Consider the following 27,225-nt stretch of genomic DNA (forward strand, 5'->3'; position numbering starts at 1 on the left):
AATAGAGGAAATATGCAACCTGTTGAATGAGCTATTTGAAGTCCATGTGGAGCACATATATCAGGAAGGCAACGGTGTTGCAGATGACCTAGCCAAAGTGGGTCATAAAGTTGAAGGAATAAAGGAATGGGATGGTGTCAGCCAAATCCCACAATCCACACAAATGATGGTGGAAAGTGAATGTTCTATGCTGTGAAATTTAATGAAGTACAACAAATGGTGAAATGATGTTGATCCAGATGAGCAGGAGAACCCAAGAGTGAAAAATCATAAAGTTAAGGTTTGGAAGATTTTGTGTTTATGTTAATTTCAGGGGATCCATCAGTGTGAGCATTAAATGCTTTGGTGAGTGGATGATCTGTGTGGATTTAATGAGAAAAATAAATCTACCAAAAGATGGGAGATGTGTATAAGAAAGACGAAATAATCATTTAATCTATTGGTAACATAAGTAATGATAATAAAGATTAGCATGGATTTTAATTTTTAATTTTTAAGATTAGGAGGAGAATGAAAAAATTTGAATCTAAGAGGTTATTTTTTATAATTTTCCCATCCAATAGTTATGTACAAAAGTAAAAAAGATATTATTTATTTTCTAATTTTGTTGTGCTTTATATTTCTAAAGAATTACTTCTATGATTTTTAATAAATATATGTTGTTTCAAACAAATGAACAAATGATCATTACAATAGCTCAGAAAATAGTTTTTTAATTAAATCAAATATGCAATTCAAATTATTGTTGTTTTAATATATCACTATTCTATATTTTAAATATTGATTCTATTAAACTTATATTGATCAATAATGTATCCATTGTCCATAATATAGACTAAATCTATTTGAATACCTCAAATATACTATAATATATAGAATTTAAAAATTATATGAAATTAATCATTTCAATATTCTAGTTATGTTTAATTTTCTAAATACAATTGGTATTAGAATAAGTAGATTAGATAAATCTAATAGAGTAGACAAATTCTACATTACAAGACAATATGTCTACAAAAATTAGTCATTAATAAGTTTTGATATCTTTAGGCGATCTAGAACTTAATGGCAGTTAATTCATTCAAATAGTTTTAAATTTTAGATACATTTTAATAACTCAAAAATTATTTAAGAATACTTTAGTAGGTTAGTACCATACTTTAGTACTATACTAGAAGACTTTGAAACTATACTAATTCTAAATTAGTATTTTAATAAACTAATATTTTACACTAATTCTAGATTACCATTTTAATATATGTAGTACTCTTAATGTTCTTTTATTTAAGAATGCTTTAATTATTTCTAATCTTAGATTTGAAAAATTAAAATTATATTATAAAAAATTTCAAAACTATAACGAAAGAAACAGGAGTCAAATGATACTTCAAACTTTGATAATTGAAATTTTAAATTATGTGTTTCTTTTATTCAAGAAAACTATTGGAAAATGACCGTCATCAAGCTATCCAGTTGTTTCTTTATGAAAAAGATGAAGGTGGAAGTAAAGTATCTGAATGAGCAAAAAAACATGTGGCATATACTTGATAATATCCTTCCCTCATTTCTTGCACTTATCCATGTATTGAAACAACATAAATATACTTTCACACTAGCATTTATTTCTCATTTTCACTTCATTCTTGTTTTACAAGATTAAATTTAAAATGAATATCTTATAGCTCACAAGGTTTAAGTTTGAGTAGTGTGTGAATTTGTTGTACTTCTATGAAAGTGAGAGTAAAAAAATCTTTCATTTTGAAGCATTTCGAGCATAGTTGGGATTGATGAATAAATGAGTTGATAGCATTCATTATATCTATAGTATTTATTTCGTAAATATTGAAATTTACAAAGTTTACATTGTAATTGTATTTGAAATAATAAGAGTAATCTCATTGTCAAAAAAATCATTGCAAAAATGATCTATGTTATCATTGCTTGAACGATTAAATAGTTTTTCATTATGCTAATGTGATTTTGCTAAGTTTTCATAATTAGCTATGCAATCATCTTTCCTTCCAAATAAATTCCTTAAATATTGCATTATGGTGGAGGCTGAAATAGTATGTAAAAAGGTTGAAAAATAAGTACAAACAAATAAGTCAGTCCATAAGTTTATACCATGCTTTACTTTTGGCACATCCAATTTTTTAATGATACGAGGGCTCTATTTAGAGGGATTTGATTCATAGAATGAACTCAAACCATATTACATTAAAACTATTAGGATAAACATCCCTGAACATAAATGAAACCCTAAATAGAGTCTTCTATATATATATATATATATATATATATATATATATATATATATATATATATATATATATATATATATATATATATATGTGGTAATAAATCTTACACTTTTCTTAATCTTTAAAGGCATAAATATCATTTAGAAATACAACTTTATGAGCATGTAATTCTAAGTATTAAATTTATAATTTGAATAGCATTTCTTATTTTTAATTAATATTATGGTTTAAAAATATTTATATTGAATATAGGTTTATTATATATAAATATAGGGATGAGTGGGGTGAAAGCTTCACTTTCAGATGTGTATTATTATGAAATTATTAATAATTTCAAAATGATGTTAACTATTTTTTAAAGAATTTTTTTTAAGTTTTAAAAATAAAAATAAAAGTTAATGAATTGATTGTGATCATTGTTCTTCTTAGAAAAGGACTATTCATCAAAAAATTTCAATATGTTTAGAGAGTAACAACAACTTGGTTTGGCATAATTTTCTTTTTGGAAAATGATAATGATGTAATTCTTCCAAGGCTAGATTTGGAACATCAATACCTAGATAATTTAACTGACCTCATTCAATTTGGTTCAAAATTTTATATTTTATTGAGTTATAAAGTTACATAACTATAATTTAGACATAGGTTTCTTTGGTTTGATATAACTTAATTTATATAGATCAAAATTCACTCTTTCTTGGTTTGATGATAACAAATATACCAATGAGATAACTTTTTTTTTCCTAATTTACTATTTTTCTAAAGCATAAGATAGAGTGGTTGTAAACGGTCAAGCAACCTATACATTTTAATAAAAATAAAAATGGAAAGTCATAATAAGCACAATATGTATGAAAATTATAGTCATTAGAAATTTTTTCCAATGTAAGATAGTCTAATCATTTTTCTTCAAAGATTTTCTTGTTTAGACATTGAATGAGCCCTCCAAAGGACAAAATTTTGTAGAACTTTGTTGTCCTTCACCAAAAAATTATATTTGATACCTTCAAACAAACACCCCCCTTCGAATAAACCCCTTGTTATGAAAGGTGGTTTAGTTGAATACTCCCAACAAAAAATAAACAAGTTTTTGCCTAAATGATATTTGAACAAAACCCTAGGGAACCTTCAAATGAAGATGGGGTGATTAATCAAATATTCCTATGTGGTGTGTTCAAACAAACCCAAACATATAATCAAGATACTAGAAAAAAAGAGAAAGCATAGTTAGAAAAATATTAACAAATGTCATGTAGTGGCTAGTATTTGCCGATAAATAATAATAAATTTAGTGTATAATAGGAATGTTTCTAGTAAAAGGTAAAAGTAAAAAATTAATTATTATATGTAAAATACAACATTTTGAAAAGAGATATGGCCAACAAAATTGAATATCTATATTTAATAATAGCTTTAAAAAATATAAAATATTCACTTGTGAAATGGGCAATGATAAGAACTACATGTTTCTTTTGGATAGAAAGAAACAAAAATGGTTGGGAGGAGTGAATTTCTTGAATACTTGTCTATATACTATTTATTAATTAGGTGAGATAACAAGTATAATTATTAAAACATATTACATGTATATAAAACCTCTATTCTATTGTGGAGTTTAAATCAACTTAAAATTTATACAACTTTCTAAGTTGTGATATTGATTAGAATAATCAATAAATAATTTTTTGTTATATGAATGGAACAATTAGAATATATATCTCCTTTATGGGTATGTGCACAAAGATGGGGGACCAAAAAGTTGACACTTTTTGTTTTTCCCCAAACTAAGACAGAGTGTGTATGCAATATTTTATGTATGTAGTATAGTGTGTGCGCACTATGCTTTATATTGCCCAAACCATAGTCTCAAACAAGGCAAAACATAGCGCGTACACACTATTTAAAAATAGAAAAATAAGTGCTAATTTTTCAAATTTAAATAGCATGTACGCACTATCGTGAAAAATAAGTGCTATTTAAAATTAGAGATAAAGTGCTAATTTTTCAAATTTAAATAACACATACATACTATAGTGCATACGCACTATAGTGAATATGCACTATGATATTCATTGAAGATTGTCAATCCTAAGGGTTGGATTTCCCTTGGATATCCAACCTAAAGTCTTGGACATCTGAAACATGTCTTCAACATGATTTCTAACAAGTATACACAAAAAAATGTAGATTTGGTTGTGTGGGATCCATCAAGTTTTCTCGTGGTTTTATAATGAGAGAATCAAGCTACACAAGATTATTTATCTCCTTGTTAGGTATCTAACCATATAATTTTTTTTGAATTTGGATTATGTTAAGCCTTTCAACACTAATTTGTTTGCAATGTATGTCCATTTTTTGTCAAAAACCAACTTGTAGTATTTTGGGGATAGATTCTCACTCTTTCATCATTTCTTGCAACAAGTTATATTTTTAGAAAATAGACTCCATTCTACACTCTCTTTTTTTTTTTTTTAAATATTTTTTATTAGTCTTCAATGATTTCTAGGAGTGTCACAACAAAATTTTATATTTTTGAGATGACTCCACTTTTAAAATTCATAATAAATCAAATATAGAGCAAAAAATTACCCAAAAAAAATTGGGATAAACTATGCAATGATAGCTATCTCCAAGTGATTAAAAAAAATTCACTCAAAAAACAAGGCCACTTTGTGGGCTCCCCCTTTTCAAGGGTCTTAAACTCTACCATTTAACAAAAATGTTAGTAGTTTAGAAACTAGATTCATAGGGATATGACTTTTGTTGTTATCATATCTTTAAATATTAAGTCCAACTATCTAGAATTTCTTGCTAAAGTTGAGATTTGTAGCAGAAAACATAGCAACTAATATCACCTTTTTGGTTCCTCATCTTTGTGCACTTATCCTTATTTCAATTTATATTCCAACACATAATTCATTTCTTTAAACAAAACTTTAATATATTAGATAAATTTCATAAAGTGTTGGAAGGGTTGTAACTTTGCAAATAATTTTAAATTTTAGAATGGCCATTGTACTTTCAATTCTTGAATGGTTGTAAATAGATTACATTATATTTTAGTTATCTAATATAATATAAATAAAATTGTTATAAAATATTAAAACTAATTGTATATTCATTAATAAAATCCAATTTAATTGTAAGAAGGTTTTTGAATGATTAAAATTAAGATGCACTATTATACCTTTTTTTTACTTAGAGGAGAAACTATATTTTAGAATGAAATAATTGTGAAGTTTTAAAAATATGAATAATAAAATAATATATTACATGCTAGTAAAGTAGTAGAGTATGAAAATATTTGTAGCATTAAAAGTGATTTATATGTTGATTTTTTTAAATTAAAAAAATAATTATAAAGTGTTAAAAGAGATTTTATAAAAAAATGATCATTGATTTCAATTTGATTGAAATATTATTTTAAAAATATGTTAGAAAAGATGTTTATGCATTAATTCACTTAGGTTTTAAAGTTAAAACTAAAACTAGATTGCATCCTCATAAATAGCTTCATAAGGCATGGTGTTTCCCCCAAATTCATTAATATGACCCCAAAGAGTTCAACTAAACATAGTTCATAGAAATAATGTAATAATTTTAAAAGTTAAAAATTAACATGTATATTATACAAAAAATTGGAAAAGAAATTTAAAAATAAAATTTCAAATCGTTATTAGTTGAAATGAAAGAATTTAATCACTAGATAAACACAAGTGATTGCAATAATATATGCCTACAACAAATACTAATAATACATTACATTCCATGTAGAGGTCCTTGTCTCAATTACATCATATTTTCTAAAGATCTGCTAAGCCCGAAATATCTTATAGAATATAGAACTCTAAAAAATTCTTAATATTATTTCAAAAATAAATGATAAATAAAATTAAAAATTAAAACATTACCAAAGATATAATTTATACATTATGTACTAAAGCTTAGTAACTCAATTAACAATAGTAGAAAAAATACAAAATAAAAGAATAAATTTTATTTTACATTTTTTCAAGGATGATTTGAATCTACATTACAATCACACAACTTGTTAGTTCATACTCTCTTCAAATTGTTCATTATTTTTTTCTTATAATTGAGTATTTGAAAACATTTTTAATATTTTTTTTCATATTATTTAAATTATACCTTTGAGGGAATCACGTTTTAAAATAAATTCTATTATTATGATGATTGGGAATTAAATAAATTTGATGTTGAAACAATTTTATAGCATATATCTCTTGAGAAAGAAATACATGTGAAACATCTTAACAATTTTGTGTTAAATGAAAAAAAAACTTGATTTACACATTGTATGGTCTATAGTAGTCCCTTCAAATGTAATGTCAAAACATTGATACTTTCACATTAAAACTTTATTTTTTTTGGATTGAATCTTCATTACATCTATTTTTAAGTTGATTAATGGTTATTGGTCAAAGTTCTACTGTCTATTTCTAGATTTATCTTCTATGAATGAAGCTCTTTTAATTGACATAAAATATTAGAGTATTAATTTTAATGAGGAATGAACATGTGAAAATAAGTGTAATAAATGATAAATAACCAAAAAAAAGTATAGCACCATAAAAAGAAAGAAAGAAAGAAAATAAAATAAAATAAAAGAATATTAAATAATAATAAAATAAAATATGAAACAAACATTGCACAAAAATATATCATTTTATCTATGAGGTATATAGCTCATCTATGAGCTACAACACTATTACATAATCCCCTTTATACATCATATCAAAAAAATATACAAAGGAGTATTTTTTAGGGCAAGATAAAAAAATAGACACATTTCTACTACACAAAATTGTTAATTAGACCCATTTTTTCCATGGTTTAGGACAACTTGGTCATTTTATCCTTTTTCTATTCTAGATAATAATAGTATACAATTGTGCCATTTAAGATGACCTAGATAGTGAGGGTGTCATAGGAGGAGTAGCTACTATAGGAACTAGTCTAAGGGGAACCATTGCTTTTCCTTTCCTTCTCTTTTAGCATTTTGAAAAGTTGATTAAAGATTTTTTTCGCTCTGCTAGGGTTTCATGTGAAATTTTCAATTTTCTTATGTACAACTCTTTGTCTGAGCTTTCCTTCTATTTTTTCCACTTATCATACTACATTTACTGTGGAAGCTTTTAGGATAGGTTATAATGGCCTTGGCTAGTGGTGACCTAGTTATTGTTATTGGTGTTCACACTGTTGCTTTGGATAGCCATAGCACCTCCATTGAACAAACACCCTAGCAAATTTATCTCGAAGGTTTTTTATGAGGTAATCCTAATATTATCCTTCCTTTGCAAGAATTTGATGTTGTTTGTGATTGGTTAGAATAGCATGCCTTAATAGGGTATTTTGTGGGTAGGACTCCTCCTAAAGCTATGCTCCGAGAATGGGTTAACAAGAGTTGGACTCCTCATGGAGTATGCCTTGACATTGTGCAAAACCTAACCAAAGGTTTTTTTTTTAATTTTTCTTTACCAACCCGTCGTAGGTAGACATGGTTTTTAGCAATGGTCCTTGGTCTATGTGTTCCTCTTGCTTGTTTTTCAAAAATGGTCGAGCGACTTTACTTTCTCTAACAACAAAAAGCTTAGGGTTATTGTGTGGTCGAGTTCCCAGGTTTACCCTTCCCATGTTGGCCTTTTATTGAGTCCATTGTCAATATTCTTGGCAAAGTTATCACAAAGGAACTTGAGAAATTTTTCAACGCTCACCCTCAAAAACACATTTGCATTGAGGTTGATCTTTCCAAGGATCGTAAGGATTCTGTGGAAATTCAAATTGGGGCTCAAACCTTTTCTCAAAAGGTGCTTTATTTGAACCTACCTAACACCTACTATAGGTGCCAGTTAGTAGAACATAAGGTTAGGGATTGCCCTTTGGCATTCCTAGGGTTAAACCCCCACCTAAAGAGGTTCCTATCAAGCCAACAAAAGGGAAAAAAGAAGAATGGACTATTATTGGGTGCAAGGGCAAGGCTCCCTTGGCTCCTAAATAGTCATATATGGTCATTGTTTTGGTTCCCCCTATTTCAACAAGAACGCAAACCTCAGCCAATATAGGGATGTAAGTGATTTCTTCGGAACCAAACCTTGGTGTTTCACAGGTTTCAAACCCTAGTGTTTCACAAGGGATTAAGGTGGCCGCTAGGGCTAATGCCTTAGTTTTGATTTGTTTCCCTTTTGTTGCTTCTTCCATAGTGACTTAGAGTGTGAGGCGTTCTCACAGTCCTCCTGGACGTGTTGAGATACCAGCAGTGAAAAATCAAGCCATCAATCCAGAGGATCTTCCTTCTGGCTTTAACCTAGTTTCAACCTTCTTGCAAAATAGCTATTCCTCTCTCAAGGACAAAGAAGATATGGAAGAATTTTCATGAATTTTTTATCATGGAATGTGCAAGGTCTCGTAAACCTCTCCAAAAAGTACTATGTCAGGGATACCCATCATAGACTTGGAAATTTAGGTTTTCTTGATATGTAGGAAGTTAAGATCTTTGGTTTCATGCTTTCTTCTACATGTCGCATCATTCGGCAGGATGGTATTATGTTTTCCTCTCAACATGAAGCTGGCAGAGGTGGTGTAGTTACTCTCTTGTCACCTCATCTTCATTCTACTATTATTTTGCACAGTTCTAACCCCATGCATAGAATTATTTGGCTATTGCTTTCCATTAACAATCATTCTTTGGAGTCATTAATGTTTATGCTCCCAATGATGCTATGGAAAGATCTCAAACGTGGGGTTGGCTGGCTGAAAACTTGCCTCCAGCTACTTGGGTAATGTGTGGTGACTTCAATATGGTTAAGGTGGCCTCTGACAAAGATGGCATTCTACCTTTTCACTGGACAATTGGAGAAAGTGAAGCCTGGTACTACATGCACAATAAATTGGGCCTTTTTTATCCCAATACTAACTGCCACCAACATAGTGGTGTTTGGCACACTTGGTCCAACTTTTGAGCTAGCTCTAACCACATTTTAAAGTGTCTCAATCGTGCCATGATTACTGCACAATCTTTTTTCTCCTTTTCTGAGGATCGAGATTTACCTATCATTCCCTTGCCAGATGTGACATTATCTAAACATTATCCCATTTATTTTTCTATTTCATGGCAAACAGTTGTCCAGAAAGTTGTCAAGTCACAATTCTTCCTCAACATATCAGTGTTGATGCATGCTTCCACTATTGCTCATATCCTATGTGTCTAGAATCTAGAGCCATGTCTGTATTCCCAAATAGGGTGGATTTAGTAGTGGAATGATGTGATTACCAGAACCTCCCAGTTTATGTGCATCTATCGATAGCAGTTGGCAGTTTTTAGAAGGCAGTCTTATGAATCCATTTCTTCTACACTCAAAAAAGCTTCTAAGGCTCTCACCCTTAATCCCTTTGATGTTGAATTGCAAATCCATCTTGTCAAACTTGGCCATGATAAAAAAAATTGCGGATAATTATGCTACTCGAGGAGCCCAAATCAAAGCTCGCCTCCATTGGTTGGAGGTTGGTGATAAAGCTTTGAAGGAGTTCTTCCAGGCTCTTCGAGCCTGTCATACCAATTTTGGGATTAAAAAAATTAAACAAGGTACTTTCATTCTCTCTAGTCTCCCTGACATCTTGCAAGCATTTGTTCATCACTATGAGAACATTTTTGCTTCATAGGGAAATTCAATTGCTCAAAAGGAAGCTCTTAGAAAAGTGTATTTTTGTTACTCCAAACTACCTAACAATTGAGCAACGTGCTTTCTGTGAACAACATCTTACCCTCCAAGACCTTAAAGAGGCAGTTTTCTCCATGGCAGATGATAAATCCCCCGGTTGTGATGGGTTTCCTTGTGAATTTTACAAACACCTCTGGGAGCATATTGGTCCTGATCTACACAAAGTTTATCTTGAAGCCTATCATTCTAAAAGTTTAGGAGCTACTATCAACAAAGGAAACATTAAATTCATACCTAAAGTTGGAGTTCATAAGGATATTTGCAATTGGCGGCCCATTACCCTTCTGAAAGTGTCTTATAAGATTATTGCCAAGGCAATTTCTCTCAAAATTCACCACCTCCTGCCTTTAATTGTGTGGCTTGAGTAAATTGGCTTTATCAAATCTAGATATATTCTTGACAACATTATTGTTGTCTGGGAAGGAATGGAGTGGGCTCGCAAGTCCAAACAATTGGCAATTTTTTTGAAAATTGATTTTGCTAAAGCCTATGACCAAATTGAATGGCCTTTTATTTTGGCTATGCTCAGGGCTCTTGGTTTTGGTCCCAATTTTTTGCAGTCTATGGAAAAGCTCTTTGGAGATGCTAATGCTTGCATTACCATCAATGTTCTCCCAATTGGATGCCTTTGGGCATTTTCATTCCATTAGGCAAGGTTGCCCTTTCACTCTGGTGCTTTATGTTCTTGTTACTGAAGGGTTTGCCTATTTGTTAGCCGACTCTATGTCTTCAAGTTTGGTTCATGGCATTTCTTTGACAGAATCATCTTACCAGTTGGTCAATAGTCATTTTGTTGATGATTCCTTTCTCACTCTTTTAGAGGATGAAAGTAACATCAAAAATGCCTTAAAATGCCTTCATACTTTTTGTCAAGCCTCTGGCTCTGCTATTCAATGGCATAAAATGCTCTATTATCGCTAGTCTTTTTTGTCAACGCCACCTTGGCTTAGCCAATTTGAATGGAAATGGGTCACTCATAGGGAGATTTTCCACTTTCTAGGCATTCCCTTTTCCTTTCAAGCATCGCCAGTAGATTTGTGGAATGCAATGCTTGTCAAGATTACTAAGAAGTTGGATTATTGGCTTATGAAATAGCTTTCTCTTGTGAACAAATTCCAAATTTGTTTGAAAGTCCTTGTGGTAACTCATGTCTATTATTCTTCTTGTTGGGCTCCTTCTAAAGCCTCCTATTAGAAATTAGAGTGTTTTCTCTATGATTTTCTCTGGGCCTCTGGTTCTAATCATCATGGCTTTCGCAGAGTTGCTTGGGATTTTTGTTGTCTCCTAAAAGAGTCTGGAGGCCTCAACCTACTTTCTACATAGAAGTAAGGCCTTGCTTTGTGTGCCAAATGGATTATTCACACCATCACTAGAGATGAAGCCTGGAAGATTTTAGTCTAGCATTGCATTTCTTCTAGATTTCCTGTCAACAGGCCTGCATGGAAGGGGATTGGCCTTCACACCCTTCTCATCATGTGAGAGCTTGTGCTCATACAAGGCTCTTTTTTTATCAAGAGCATATAGAAAGCTTGGGAAGTTGTCAAGCCTTGGCTTCACTGGTCTGGTGATGAGTTTCATAATGGGCTCTCTTTGAATCAACAGAACATTTGGTGGTCTCCCCTATTTACCATTTAGGGTATTTCCCTTGCCAAGCCTCAAGGTGCTAGTGCTTTATGTTTTTTCAAATGAAGGCATCAAGACTCCTAAAGATCTTTTCTCTAGGGTTTCGATGAGTTTCAAATCTTGGGAAGCTATACAAGTCCAGTACCATCTTGCCCGTCTAGACCGATAGACTTTTGACCTATTGCCTTTTGCAATTACAGTGCACTTAATTCATAAAGTGGGTATTTGGTCTATTAGACCTTGGTGGACTGATTGGATGTGGTATCCTACCACTCCTTTCACTAGTTACAAACCAAGTCTAGGTTATAGATGGCTTTCTCCCCATTTGCCAATGGTGAATACACTCAATCAGAGATGGCATTTGCAATCTTATATTTCTTAATGGAGAAAGTGCTTTGACACTATTTGGAGTGCTATCACAAAACCCAAGATTGCCTATTTTGCTTTGTGCTTGGCTTTTCAAGGTCTCCCCCTTGGGCCTCGACTCAAGCATATTAGAGTTTTGGATCCTAGATGTCCATTCTATGGACAAGCAAAGTCTTTTTTGCATATTTTTTGGTTTTGTAGATGTGCTCAAAATTATTGGCACTAGATTCATGATCTTTCTTTAAGCCGTTTTGGCCTGAATCCTTTTCTTGGCACATGGTTATTTTGGGTGATTCCCCTAGGATCCCTCAAAAATTTACCTAGATTTGGCATACCTTCAAGATGGAGATTTTGTTCACTCTGTGGAAAGATAGAAATGTTGTTCTTTTCACTCATACTTTTCTTGATATTAATATTGCTATGTACACTAAGGCGTGCATTTTTAATAATGCAATAATGCAGATTCAAGTTCAAGAAAATAAGATGGCCTTGGAGGTGGCCCACCTACAAGAGCTACTTAATCACTTGGGCAATGCCCCTTGTATTGTAGCCAAGGTACCTCCAGATGCCTCGGTTGATACCTCGACACCTAGAGGTCACCGTCAGCGGCACAACTCTTCAGGCCACCACTCGCACACTCTGCGCTCCCAAGCTTCTCGCCACCACTCTCCCAATGGTGGTGATGATGGTTGGAGGAATCGCTCGATTTCCTCGCCCCTTGGTGGCACTAGCTAGTCCTCGGCTCCTCCTCCTAGTGCTTAGCAAGTGGTCTCTGGGAAATGTCATTTTTGCTTGGAGCTAGTGATTTCACCTCTGCGACCATATATGAAGGATGTTAACCAGGCCATTGATGCTATTGATCTTACTACTGACGACTGGACTATTCCTAGTTCACCTCCCAATCCCAAAGATAATTTGGGTTTCCATGATCATGACGAGCCACCTCCCTCAGTAGGCACTGCTTTAGCCTCCTGAGGTTGCTTTATATATATATATATATATATATATATATATATATTTTAATGAATAGTTTATGATTCCGACTTCGGCCGTGTGAACTCTCGCAAGGTGATCTTGTATCCCCTGGCCCTTTTTTGTGAATTGTAATCTCAGTATATTAAGTATTAATAGAAAATGACTATTCATAAAAAAAAAGGTTGATTACAGGTAATATCAAATCATCCTCATCACTTTTGATGATTTTATATTTGTAGGCCAACTCCTTTCTTTTTAACATTGTGGATCCTCTATTGATGATTTTCAAGAGGTCATCCTCCTTCACATTCAGCTCCTTTCTTTTTTACATTGTGGACCCTCTATTGATGATTTTCAAAAGCTCATCCTCCTTCATATTCAAGATCAATGTAACCTGCATGTAAATATTAAGAGAAATGAGTTTATACAGAGACCCAGTAAGGACTCTAACCCTACTTTTGAAAATATCATCATTCCTAGGTTTCCAAACGTGTGAATAGATGCCACAAATAATTAGAGAACTTTTAAAGTCCCAATCATTTTCTAGACACAACTTTTAATAGATTAAAATTACAATTCAAAGATTAGCTGAAGAGACCCCATACTTTCTTATAAAAGATCTATTCAAAGAAGACATTATGAATAGATTTACAATTTCTAAAAAATGAACAAATATTTTGACTCTCCATTCATTTTTTATTTGTAGTCCTTGAAAAGAAAATGCCACATAAAACATACCAACAAACACCACAAATTCATTAAGTATTTGCTCCAACTAGAATGGTCAAGGTTGAAGTTCAATTTAAGATTATTTTTTAATCATTAATTAAAATAAACCAAAAATATATATAGTAGAACTTAACAAATGTAATAATTTAGATCTATTATAATTATACTTGTAATGTAAAAACATTAAATGAATCTAATCTTCTAGAACATGTAGGTAAAAACATTATTTTCTCAACCAAAAATATACAAATGGTTTCCTTTAGCCAGCTAATAAAAAATGAAGTGGACCCGCCACACCATCTTAACAAACTCCCTACTTGTTTCCGGAAAAAACGCATGTCCTTGTGCGAAACCAAACAAAATGCTTTACAAAAGTAATAATAATAGTAAGACTGTTGCAATGGCGTCTTCCACGTTTGGCACAAACGCGATTAACCTCATTGAGAAATGGATAATCATGAGCTGGAATGCTTGATTTGAATAGTTGATTGGGATTGACAATAGGATTTTTTTCTTTTCATGTTAATCAAAGATTCGTAATAATTTGACATGTTACATTTTAAAAAAATTAAACAATTTCATATAATTTTATTATAAATTTTTAATTATTTGTTAATAATGTTGTTAAAGTTTGAAAAATGATAGGCAAGAGCCTACAACGCATCTGTAAATTGCGAGCCTTTCATCGGAGAGGTCTTGGGTTTGAATCTACTCACGATTAACACATAATAATAAGTAGTCTTAATAATAATAATAACTTGGCTTGGGCCGTTTACCTATTAAAAAAAAAGGTTTGAAAAATGATATTGTAAAAAATATAACAACTTTTAATAGAAATTTTTGTTTTATTTTGAAATAATAAATATCACCACTATTAAATAAATTGAGACAAGTATATTGATTTTGAATAAATGACTATTGATCCAATATAAGTTATATATAATCAACATATACATTATGCTAGTTTTCCAAGTATAGTTTTTATTTTAAAGAGGGGTAAACGTTTTGACCTCGAGCTATGAACCAATGAGACCACAAATGAGAGACCTCATCTCCGTTAGATTTGAACCTTTAGTTAACCATATATAGATTTACATGTTTTATTTTAAGTAGTTAATTGTCAGATTAAATTATTTTTAGTTAAATATATACATATCGGTTCTTATGGACAATTTCTACGTTTTGAATTTAGATATCTCGTTTCTGGTAACTATGATGTTAGGACGTTAGATAGGCTCCCCCTTTTCAAATTTGGACCTAAAATCCGATTCAAATGGGATGAACATTTAAAATTCTCAGATAAATGTGCAAGTAAAACATCGAACTGCGTAAACATCACACACTAAAGGCTTGATTCCTAGTCAAAAAGTGTTAAATAGTCAAATTTTGACTTACTTTTCCAGGCTTAATTTCTAAAACATCGCTGTTTCAGAAAGACAGGAGATCGAAACCCCGGGCTACTTGCGTGGGCCTATGGTACAGAAAAACCCATAACTGAGTGTCTTTGGAAATGATTCGATATTCGACGCGACTAGGTACAAAGGTCCTCCGCCCCTTCCACAGTACAACAAGAATACAACTACAAAGCCTTTCATGCTTACTAAAATTGAATTCCAATGAACAACAATTAAGAGTTGTGCACGAATGTCCTCCGTACGGACTACAAACCCATTTGCGAACCATCCTCCCTTCACGAGCCGTGTCGGTAGCGTGTGTTTTTCATTTGAGCCTTAAATCCCCCTCTCCGTAGCCATAATTCATGCTCAACACGAAAGTGCCTCGCAGTACGCATTACTTGAGAGAAAAGAGAGTCTGGTTGAATATTTATCATTGATGGAGGTGAGAAAGGCAAGCAGAATCTTGCAGAAACTGGGAAGCAAAGTGCAGAGTTATATGTCAGGGAGGGTACCTGCGGATGTTCCCAAGGGCCACCTGGCAGTCTACGTGGGCATTCTGGAGCAGACGTGGAAGCGCTTTGTCATCCCCGCTCAGGCTCTCAACCATCCTCTCTTCCGTGCTTTGCTGGACAAAGCTGAAGAGCAGTTCGGATTCTGCCACCAGGGGCCACTTCTTATTCCCTGTGATCCCCTCCTCTTTCACAATCTTCTCATCTGCCTCCTCACAAACAACTCCAAGGCTGCACAGAATATCGAGCATTTGGTAGTCATGGAATTGCAGAAATAGAACACAAGGGATCAAATGGAATTCAAGTTGAGTCTCCTGTTTAGCATATATAGCTCGCAATTTGTACATACTGAAGTTTTTTTTCAGATTTGAACTTGGCGCCTTGTCTTTTTGGCTAATCTTATTATATGCTCTGTTATACTTTTGTTTGAAGGATATTATATTGGAAGGTAGTATTCCCATAAATAGTTAATATGTTGTGTTTTCATTACAATTTTCACTGCTCAAACAAATTAAAGTAGGTTTTCACATATAAAAACTCCATCATATAAACAGGTAAAAGAATATAAAGACTAAAAATGGAATCCTGTTTAATTTCAATGTATGATATGTCAATGTCAATACCACAGACATATTGACTTCTGAAATTTTAGTCATTGGTTGAAAGTTCAAAGTACAAAGAGAAAAAAAAAAACGTGAACTATATTTACACAAAGAAGAAGAAGAAGAATTGCCCTGTAATGGGGTATTTTAGAATACGTTCCCATGATGATAAAAGGTTTACGTACACGTGAGCTCCGAAATTTTATCATGTGTTTTTCATGTTTTAAACAGATACCTGTAAACAAGTATTCCTCCATCACTGATTAGTAGCATTTAAAGTAATCTTTATTCAACAAGCAAATAATGATGTTATATTTTAAGATATTACAATTTACTCATATTGAAAGGAGTGGAACAGTAAGATTTGCTCTTTATGTTCATTGGGATGGGTGAAGAGATAAACTGAAATTATTTGTTGAGCGTAATGCAAACGAAAGTATCTAATACAATTATATAGATGTGTTCAAACTTTATTTCAGTCAAAATTAATAGGTTAGTATGACTTGTTATAAAATTTAATATATGAATAAACAATTTTTTTGATATTCCTTTTGTCTTGTCTTGATGTTAATTAATGGTTCAATTGAACCAACCTATCTATATTAGATTTAGAGAAGAATAAGTTTACGAGGCCAATTAATATTCTCAGCTACTAAATCTTAGATCCTTTCTTTTCTAGCTTTTTCTTGTGAAAATTCTATCCATTTCACCTAACTTTTAACATTTATTATATTGAAAGAACATCCTAGTGTAATTATTTTTGTACTTATTTTCAATTTAAAAAATAGCATTCAATCTATTACAATACTTATTACAAAGTTAGGCCAGAGTCTACAAGAGCCTACAATAGTAATTTGAGAGCCTCTTACATAAGAGATCTTGGGTTCAATTCTATTTGAACTATTAATTATAATAAAATAATAATTAATTTCCATGATTTTTTAAAGTCTTCTTTTTACAAAAGAACCTCTTAAAATATTATGTGTATTGTTAATTTGTCAATAATTTCAATTTAATTAAAATTGAATCAATTATTATAAAATAATATTTTTAAAAAATCTTACTTAAATTATTTTACATTTTAACTTTTCCAAAACAATTGATAACCAAACCTCTTTCTATTGAAAATTACATTCTCATACAAATTATTTCTATTGCAAGCATTGCAGTTAAAGAGATCTAATTGACCACCATATTTCATTTTCCTTTGGTATCCCTAATTTTATTCACCTTTGATCTTGTGCTAATGTTCGAAATTGTATCATATATCCTGAACCTACAAAACTTACATGAAAAGAAGATATTGATCTTTTTAGTCTTCATCAAATTTCTATGGAATTTGTTCATCGTCTTGATGTTTCTTTTGCACGTGATATAAGTGAGAGGCTCCTAAACAGAGACAAGATTGGAGAGTAGGTTACGTTACCCAAACATAGTTTGATTGTCCCTTACAAACATTCCAAACAAGCTTCGAATGCATGACAGTTGATGAGAACATGGCAGACATGCAAAAATGTTTGATCAACATTAGCTCGTTTTGCAGAATGGTTGTCGTCCTCCACGTTCCCTTTCACGTGCCCTGTCGCTTCTCTCTCATTAATCGGATATATCCGTTCTAAATTACCGTCTCATTAATCAAATATATCCATCTATATAAGCTTCTCACGGTTTTTTCATATATTGTATTCACCATTATCTCTTCATCAGGATTGGCAAATAAGTGATTTCCTATATGTTACCTTGATTCCTATATGTCGCCAGACAGGGTTTAAAGGCACAGAACATGCTGGAAGTCATTCTTATGCTACCATCCAATGCAGATGATAAGGGAGACTTAATTTAGGTGTAAGTAATGTATGGAATCAGACACAGGATGCTAACATGACATCTATTTGACCAAATGCTTATATTATATGCATATACGCATGAGCCCAATGTGTTTGATCAAATGCCCAATTGACGTGAACAGAATATAACGGCAAGACCTGTTAACTATTTGATGAAACTCCACATCAAGCTGTGATCTCAATATTCGCAGAATATGTGTGCACTTGGCAAGATAGACACAGTTGCAGGTGTTAAAATGGAATTTTATGAAGTTTGATGTTAGCTTTCATCTTCCTATGCTACAGGTCATTCTAATATATCTATGCAGGTGGAAGTTTGATGGCACCAATAATTCATTGACACTTATAATCTATTTGATAGAATGCCTCTAGTAAATGTGGGAGCCTGTACACACAATAGGGACTTTGATAGTGTTTTATGATTATCCGAAGGGGAAAGAATCAAGAGTTCGAAAACACGAAGAAAAGGGAACATTGAATTCACTTTCGACATCCCACGAGGACAAGGAATTGTAAGCAATATTATGAGGGACAAATTCCATGGCAAGAAACCTCCCTCAATACTATTAAGCACACTTCTCGAGATATCAGTAGCAAAGTGGGAAACATTGACATTGTAGATTTTTGGCAAGTGATGATCAAAGAGGATAGATCACCTTTGGCACAATGAACAATAGACAACAGGTTGGCTCATGCAAGACAACATCTGCTCGTAGTTCAGTGTATTGAACTAGTTTCGGAATGTATCAAGGCATATGATCAGAATCTAGAAACATTAAGACTTTAGGAGGTAATTTCATGGCAACGCTAGATCCAGTGTCTATCTTCATCACATTCAGATTGCCAGTAAGAGAAGAATTCACATAAATCTCTAAAGAAGTTGCTCAAGGGTATTTCCACTAGAATAAGAAGATGTGTTTGAATGTTACTGCAAAGAGTTGGCCGGATCAACCCAGAAGAGGATAGTTACAATCACCAAGACCACTGTGTAGAAACCTTTTTAATGAAGACATTTTCGATATGATCATTATTCTTAGTAGAATAGTGGGAAATGAGATAGCTGAGGATATTTTCGATTTAGGAACAAGGGACACTTATATTTTAATAGCAAGGCAATTTTTGGAAACTGTGTACAATTCTTGTTCTTGTAATTAGCAATCTTCTTATGTTCTTGGTTCTAAGAAATAAAGGAAATTGCATATTGCGTTCTCTTTTCTATAGAATCTAAATTGTTAAAGTGTTGATTCTTTGTAATGAGTATTTTCATAGTATGTTGTAATTACTCATGAATCATTGAATTAACATTGTGTCGATGACAACTTTCAAGTGTAGTTCTTGTTTGTTTTCATTAGCAGTTTACACCGATTTTAGAGAATCATTGAAGTCATGTGGTGCATTCCTTATCAATAGTTTCCTTTCTATCTTCTACGTTGTAATCATTTTTATTTGAAAATCAAAAACAATATCTCACGAGGGAGCTACCTCTCTAAATGTGGAGGAAGGCTAAATATCAAGGGCCTATCCAACTATTGGAGAAATTGATTTGCCACATATTCTGTTGTGCTAAATCACGTATTTTCTAACTAACAAATATGTTTACCAACACTATAATAATCAAAAACTCCTGCATAACCTTTAAGAAGAAAAAAAAAATAAAGCTAGCAATCAAAGAGTAGTATGGATAGCTAGAATTCAAGAGTATGACTTCACTATTAAACCCACTAATTTAGTTAGGGGGTAGGGATTGTGTAGGTTAATAGTAGAAAATAAGTAGCCAAAGTTTTACTGGTCAACTCAACTTATCCCTAGTACTGAAATGTGGTGTACTACCTAACCTATGGTAAATGCCCTAAAGACTTGAATTACAAGGAGAAGCATAACCTTAGCTAAAGATGATAAAGTATGTAATCTCGCAATGTACATTGTACAAGAGATGGGTTGATGGAACTTTCTTAAGATGTGTGGATAGTGAACAACAAGAGAAATTATTTAACCTATATGATTCTAATGTGTGTGGTGGGCATTTTTCTCTTCCATGGTGATTTCCTTCAAGATCCTTAGAAACTATTTTTATTGACTAGGGATGTTCAAAGATGCATACTTGTATGTCAAAAATTGTGAGAAGTGTAGACTTTTTAGTGGCCACCCTCAGCTCATGGCATTACCTTTAAAGCATGTAGTGATAGACGAGTCTTTCTGCCAATGTGGCATAGACTTTATTAGCCCATTGAACCTGCCATCTAGTATTAGTCATATCTATATCCTGACAACAACATATTACTTCACTAAATGGGTGTAAGAAATCCCTACAAAGAGAGAAAACTCTAAAGTGGTATGTGATTTCCTAATAAATTTTATTTTTGTCAAATTTGTGGTCCCATAGAAAATAGTTGTAGATAATGCCACATATTTCTCTTTTAAAGAAATTTTGATGTTTTGTTATGAACATAGCATATATCTGGCTCACTCTTTAGACTACTTTCCTCATGGAAATGGATAGGTGGAATCCAACAACAAAAACCTCATCACAATAATGAAAATGTTAGCGAGTGGCAATGCTCAAAACTAACACAAGAAGCTTTATGAGGCATTATGGGCTGACTGGATCATGCCAAAAGGGCTATTGGAATGGCTCCATTCAAACTAATCTATGGAGTGGGAGCACAAGTATCCTTATCATTGAAATTGTCAGTGGCAAAGTTATAGTCAATGATCAAAGATCAATTTTTTCATTGCTCTTTAGAAAAAAGGGTAATGTACCTAACCAAACTTGAAGAAGAAATGGATAAGTTGGTAGATCATATCATTGAACACCAAATGATGGTTAAACAAATTTTTGACATGAAAGCCAAAGCTCGCAACTTCATGAAAGGGAATGCAGTTTTGTTTTGGGATAGAAGAAGGAAACCAGTGGGAGCACATAGGAAGTTTGATTCTTTATGGAAAGGACCTTATAAAAGAAATGTTAAGCAATAAAAAAACATGTTAAATCCCTTGGGAGATGTATAGATAAGTAAATACAATACAATATCTCATCATGTGTCAAGACATGAGATATAACATTGAATGATACCACAAGGAAAACATCGGAAGAACATGTTAAAAAAAAAATTCTTCTTTGTTTGAAAAACATTTTACTATGTTGATCACATGCATACTCTATTTAGTGCAAGTCATGTAGTTTCCTCTTTGTCCCCTCTCACAAAGATATTGTTTGACATTCTTCTAAGTTGTTTTATTGATACTGCTTCTACTCAAGTGTTTCACAGATAGTGTTTCATTTCCATTTCCTTTTTATATTACTATAGATAAGAAGCCCAACATTGTGATTATTTCTCCATGTAGGAAGTCATGGATTCAACATAAATTTTATGTGCAACATTAGTTTATTAAGGACTTGACATGAAGCTGGGCTACTTTGAAATATTTGGCGATGTTCCACCTGTTTGCATGTGAAGTCCTTAATAAACTAATGTTGCACACACAATATATATCAAATCAATAGTTTCCTACATGGAGAAATAATCACAATGTTGGACTTCTTATCTAAAACAATATTAAAAGGAAATAGAAATATAACACTACCTCTGAAATGTTTGAGCAGAAGCAGTATGAATCTAAAAAATTAGAAGCATGTTAAACACAATCTCCAGGAGAGGGGCCAAAGAGGAAATTACATGACCTGTGCTAAATAGTGTATGCATGTGATCAACATAGTAAAATGTATTTCTAATAAAGAAGAAGAATTTTTTTAAATTAATATATTAGCAGGTTGTCGCAATTGTGATAGTTAGGTCTGACATAACTTTGTTAGAACAAGAGCACTATCGTCACATATCCTTCACACCTACGGCACTACTGTCGCATACCATCATGATTGTGATGACCATTGTGATGCTTGACTGTCGGCCATACAACACAATCTTCACAATTAGCATTAATAAGTGAAATTGTTTGATGTCATAATTGTGATGTCGATCTATCAAAATTATGATAATGTCATGGTGACTTATTGGCCCTACCTTCTTCCAAATTATGATGACTTTTGGTGTCATAATTATGACAGATGAGATTTTTGTCACAATGTGTGAAGCCAATAGTCTGACACCCATTCGACAGGAGCCAATTCTTGGTACTATCACTTGGGCAATGGTTAGCCATCGCAATTGCGAGGTCCTACTGTCATAATTTGGGTCCAAATGTATTAATGGCTAGTTATGGTCTAACACTACCTCCTGATAGAGATTGGGCTCATTTTTTATGAGGTCATTTGTCAATAAATAGACAACCCTGGATTTTCTCAAAATTTTGACAAAATTATAATGACAGAATGTTTTAACCATTGGCAGTCAAAAAATTGACTAACCCTCATCGAAAAATAGGTCCAAATTTAATTGTGCCCCGATAGAGGATTTGTGGGTTAGACATTTTTAAAAACTTCAATCTTGAAATGTCACATTGTTAGAGGATTTAAAAAATTATTGTTAATTCAACTCTGTTAAGATATTTCTTTACTACTACAATGCTTAGAAGGAAACAACAATTTTGACATGATTAATAAAGAAAGCTTCTTTGTAGATTCAAATCTCTATTCTTGCTAGACCTATGGATCCTTCTCGATTAGATGTTCTTTGGAGCTTATCTTCCACACTTTCCTTCGCTACCTTTGCCTTTTCTTATATATCCATCTTATTTCATGTTCCACTTGTACATTTTATTTCACAACTTGATCTTTCTTATATATCATAAAATTTAGACAAGTCAACTTGAATATCCTTTCATAACAATCAATAAACACCCAAATAGCCAACCTCAATTAATAAAATATTAGTTAATTACATTTTGTTGTCACTTGGTCAACACTAGGGCTGAACACTCAGTTAACACTATGACTCCTTTGATGTCGAACCACTCAATCAATACTACAAGCAAGATTATCTTCATTAACCAACTACTAAATTAACACTAAAAGTTATTCTTTACCTGACTACTTAGTTAATACTAAGATATATGAGGTTAATACTACAAAATCTACATTGATTGGTTAACACTGACATTTATGTGAACATCAATGACAATATAGAATTGAAGAATTGATTCCAACATGTGGCATGACCTTGAAATAAACACTTTTAAAAAGTAGTTTCTAAAGATCCATACCAAAAATAAGTTTGTCATATAGGAATTGAAATAAATTACATATTAAAAAACTAGACTCTAAGTTCTACAATTTCTATTACCAAAGTTTTATGATATTCAATCTCTACGTGCCTCAAAGTGTTACATCGATAGACAAAAAATTATATAAATAGGGAAAACACTCCCACCTTTTGCACAAAAATGAAACCTAACTTCTTGCACTTACCCATGTGTTAAATTAGCAAGTCCTCATATTATGTTTTAGAATGATGAAATCTTCAAATCAATAAGTAAATATATTGGAAACTTTATCTCTGTATATAAATTACATAAAAAATATTAATTATAGGTTAACCTTGAGATCCTATGTTAATATTGATATTAATAAAAGCCATCCTAAGTTTATCATCCTATAGTTGAAATTAGGATAGCAAACACAACCTACTTTTAAATAAAGACTATTAGTTTCTACCAAAACTATTTTGAATTGGGTCATTCATGTAGAAGTTGTCACACCGACTTCATGGAGCCAAGATCACTTGCATGTAAAGATAACATGTCATAGGGATGAATGGAGTAAAAAAGAAGGGGTTTGGGATCTAAAAATATTGAAGGGATTATATTATTAGGGAATACAATGAATTAGTGTATACAATGGATCAAATATTATAAAAGGACATTGTACAACCTGAAAGAAACCCTAGTAGTAGAATATTTGATAATTAATATATTAATTTAATATCGCCATTTTTCATTACATTGTAATGTTTAGAATAGATTAAAGATAATTTTTTTAACATGGTTAAGTCAATTAACTTTAACAATTTAATCTCTAACACAAAACCTCCTAAAATAAGATCACAAACCTAAAGGATCTTTAATTTGCAAATAGATGAGGTAAATAATGACACCTTCCAATAAGACCAAACAAATGTCCCTCCAAATAGACATATAAATGCACTAAGGTCTTGTATTTTTCCCTTTGGTTGATAGTGGAACAACCTTTTAGCACCTAGACTTTGAAAAGCCTTACTATCACTTCTTATTTGGACCTATCTTCATCCACCCTACCCCAAACCGAATGGGAAGAAACAAGGTGAAATCATCACCCACAGAACCCCCTTCTTCCCCATTTCTGATAGTTCTACTATGAAAAAAACTGGTTAATTCACATTTCTATTAAAAACCCAAAGTAACAAAAGATTTTTTCTCCCTCAAAGATTTCTAGGTACCCCCTAGTGTTGAAGAATGTAAAAACCTACAAAAGAAAAGAAAGTAGAAGTAAGAGAATTGATGTGGAGATTGACTCCAAAGTTGGAAGACCCTTTCAACTAAAAACATGATAGAAGGAGATAGTAAAGATATTTCTAGTGGAAGGAAGAAGACCTTTCATTCTTCCTTTATCGAGAATCATAAATCAAATTCCTTTCACAAACTATGAGAGATTTAAACATCCCTTAAAGTTACTTCCCCCCAATGATTACACCTTTAATAATATCCATTACCTTTTTATTAAGGATATAAAAATGGCCTTTAAATTAATTTCCAATCAAATTCTAACTATGATTTTCCTTCTATCGAATTACTTATAATTCATGCTTACGGTACTTCAAGTGGCATAGTCACTATGTGCAACTTGGATCTTATCTTAGGAATTACTCTCTTTACTAGTAGTTTGGTGATCAAGTTTAACAATCTTATAATTCTTAGAACCTTGTCAATTTATATGCCCCTAATAATCCTAATTATACAAAAGTGGTTTGGAATAACATCTCCTTGCGGATGTTGGTTCATATTAACTCTTTATGAATAATTACTAGTGATTTCAGTTTCCACTATGTCCCCTCTAAAATCTTAAAGTTTACTTTGATTATATTAATACCATGGTTGATTTGGTGGATGTCATTAACATTACTAATATAATGGATACTGATCTTCAAGGACAATATTTTTCTTAGACCAACCATAAAAAGGTAACAAAATTATTCAACTAAAACTATTCAATTATGTCCCATCTACCTTTATCTACCTTTTTTTCTTGAGGAAAATTCTCTTCTTCACTCTCCAATCTCTTATCACAATCTGATAATTGCAACTTTATCCATGGATGCTTGCAAAACAACTAGACCTAATGGATTGCACCTAGCCTTCTTCTAGGAATTTTGAGATTTTTTTATCAAATATGATATACAACTATTGTGGAAAATATATTTCCGAACTTGCATAACAATAACAACTTCTCAAGATCTTACAACGTTCTAATGATTGGTCCATATCCAAATTCTATATTCTTATTAATTGTAATGATGATGTGGATAAGCAACATGTCATTGAAAAACATAAGTTTCTCAATCACTTTAAATTTCTTGGTTATCTAGATGTACCTAAATGCAATTATTTATCTGTGTCATGAATTTTAACATATTTATATTATAATACACTAAAATTGGTGTACGTCTATGTACATATAAATATACAAAATCCCCCTACCCATTTTTCCCTACAATCTTTAAAAATAATTTGCAATTAAATTTTGTCATAGTACTTTTGATTTAATCTTAAATATTTTTCACAATATTACACCAACCTTTGTATCTTTAAAATTGTTAGTACTGATAATGACTGATAATGACTGCTCACAATTGAATGGCAAGTATTTCTTAGAGCTTTAACAGTAACAAATTTTGTGAGGTTAAATCAAGATACCAATAAAATAGAATTTAATGCACAAGTATTGGTCTCACTTCTTTTTTGAATCTTTTTTGACATCTTGATAAAAGTATGTTGATTGACATTATATTTGATAAGATGATCCTGAAACTTAATAATAAAAGTTCCACCCAAGAATTTGAAAAGCTCAAAATGAATGTGTTCACTAAATAGATCATCTCTCTTATCAAGATCACACAATCCATTTCATATTCCACCAAAACTGTCTATAATTGCAGTGGGCCTCTTGGCTTTTGATTTCTTAATCTGTTCACTAATTACAACACCTATGTGTGTCTGAGAAAAATAGAAGATAGCAATAAAAATTAATAAAATCAAGAAAAACTCAAGTATATAAATTCCTTCTATGCGGGTAGTAAAAACCTACATGATCGTATATATACATAAGTTACACGAGCTCCTCAACCAGTCACAAAACTAATCCGTGGGTGTCCTGCACAAAGAGAATCAGATGAAGTTTTTTACGCCCATACATGCTATCACTTGCTGATGACTCCAATAGCTCATATCATCACAAGAAATTCCACCAATAAGATAGAGAATCTGTTGAAACAGAAGAGGATTGCAAGGAATGAGAATTGGGCCACTGTGTTTGAAACCAAACATCTCTTCTGCCTTGTCAAGCAAAGGCCGAAACAGAGAATGATTGAAGTATATTGCAGGTACAACAAAGCGCTGTCTTTCACAGCCAAAGCCAACATAAACGGCCAGGTGACCCTCTGGTACATCCACAGGAACACTGTATTTACACTTCGATATTTTGCCACTTCCTTCATTGGACAATTTCTGCCATCGCCTCATGCTTCGAATCATTTTGGCGACCTTGCTCAGCTCCATACTCAATGCTAAAACTTGCCCTTAATTCCTTTTAACGGCAATATGGAGGACAAATGTATGAGGAAGTGAAAACCACACAAGTGAGGAATGAAAACCAACGGTATAGTGAGTGTTCCTTTTATGCTAAGTTATCAGCATATTCATTCGCCCGTGGATTGAGAAGAGCCGCCTCACACAAGTGGATGCATGTCTCGATAAGCCATTAAATTTGATGGACACTGCCATGTGATGATTGCCTGCAACAACATCAGCATGGACCATTAATAATGCAGGGTTGTTTCTCCACCCTTCTCTTTCTTCTGCTTGCAGTTATTATTAGAGTCTTGGTATACGCCATGCATAAACTTATCGTTAATAGGATTTAGATGCAAATACCGTGAGCAATGGCGTCAACCATTTTGCCCATTGCTATTCAATACAACTCCCTTGTCTCCATAAATGTTATGAGACAATTTCATGCGTCTACCGTCA

General features: G+C 32.3%; 2 protein-coding genes across 2 annotated transcripts; one reads left to right on the plus strand and one right to left on the minus strand.

The window, feature by feature from the left end:
* The first annotated feature begins 15,302 nt into the window (after positions 1–15,302).
* LOC149572233 (auxin-induced protein 15A-like) lies at positions 15,303–15,999 on the plus strand. The gene has a single exon (XM_089810920.1). The coding sequence runs from the start codon at positions 15,527–15,529 to the stop codon at positions 15,875–15,877; it is 351 nt and encodes a 116-aa protein (XP_089667046.1). The 5' UTR covers positions 15,303–15,526; the 3' UTR covers positions 15,878–15,999.
* Positions 16,000–26,103: 10,104 nt separating this feature from the next.
* Positions 26,104–26,754, minus strand: LOC149572234 (auxin-responsive protein SAUR50-like). The gene is made up of 2 exons (XM_089815795.1): positions 26,383–26,754; positions 26,104–26,193 (listed from the first exon to the last, which is right to left on the minus strand). Exons 1-2 carry the CDS (start codon positions 26,752–26,754, stop codon positions 26,104–26,106), a joined length of 462 nt encoding a protein of 153 aa, XP_089671921.1.
* Between the last annotated feature and the right edge of the window lie 471 nt (positions 26,755–27,225).

The sequence above is a fragment of the Cupressus sempervirens genome, chromosome 2 (assembly GCF_028749045.1).
Source record: "Cupressus sempervirens isolate cs-2001-9-10 chromosome 2, ASM2874904v1, whole genome shotgun sequence".
Taxonomy (NCBI): Eukaryota; Viridiplantae; Streptophyta; class Pinopsida; order Cupressales; family Cupressaceae; genus Cupressus; species Cupressus sempervirens.

Bases quoted from the DNA above. Each gene is read 5' to 3' on its own strand.
- LOC149572233 (XM_089810920.1), top strand. From the start codon at position 15,527: ATGGAGGTGAGAAAGGCAAGCAGAATCTTGCAGAAACTGGGAAGCAAA.
- LOC149572234 (XM_089815795.1), bottom strand. From the start codon at position 26,754: ATGGAGCTGAGCAAGGTCGCCAAAATGATTCGAAGCATGAGGCGATGG. The intron at 26,194-26,382 runs GTAAAAAACTTC...TATTTTTCTCAG, and splicing joins AAGTGATAGCATGTATGGGC to ACACACATAGGTGTTGTAAT.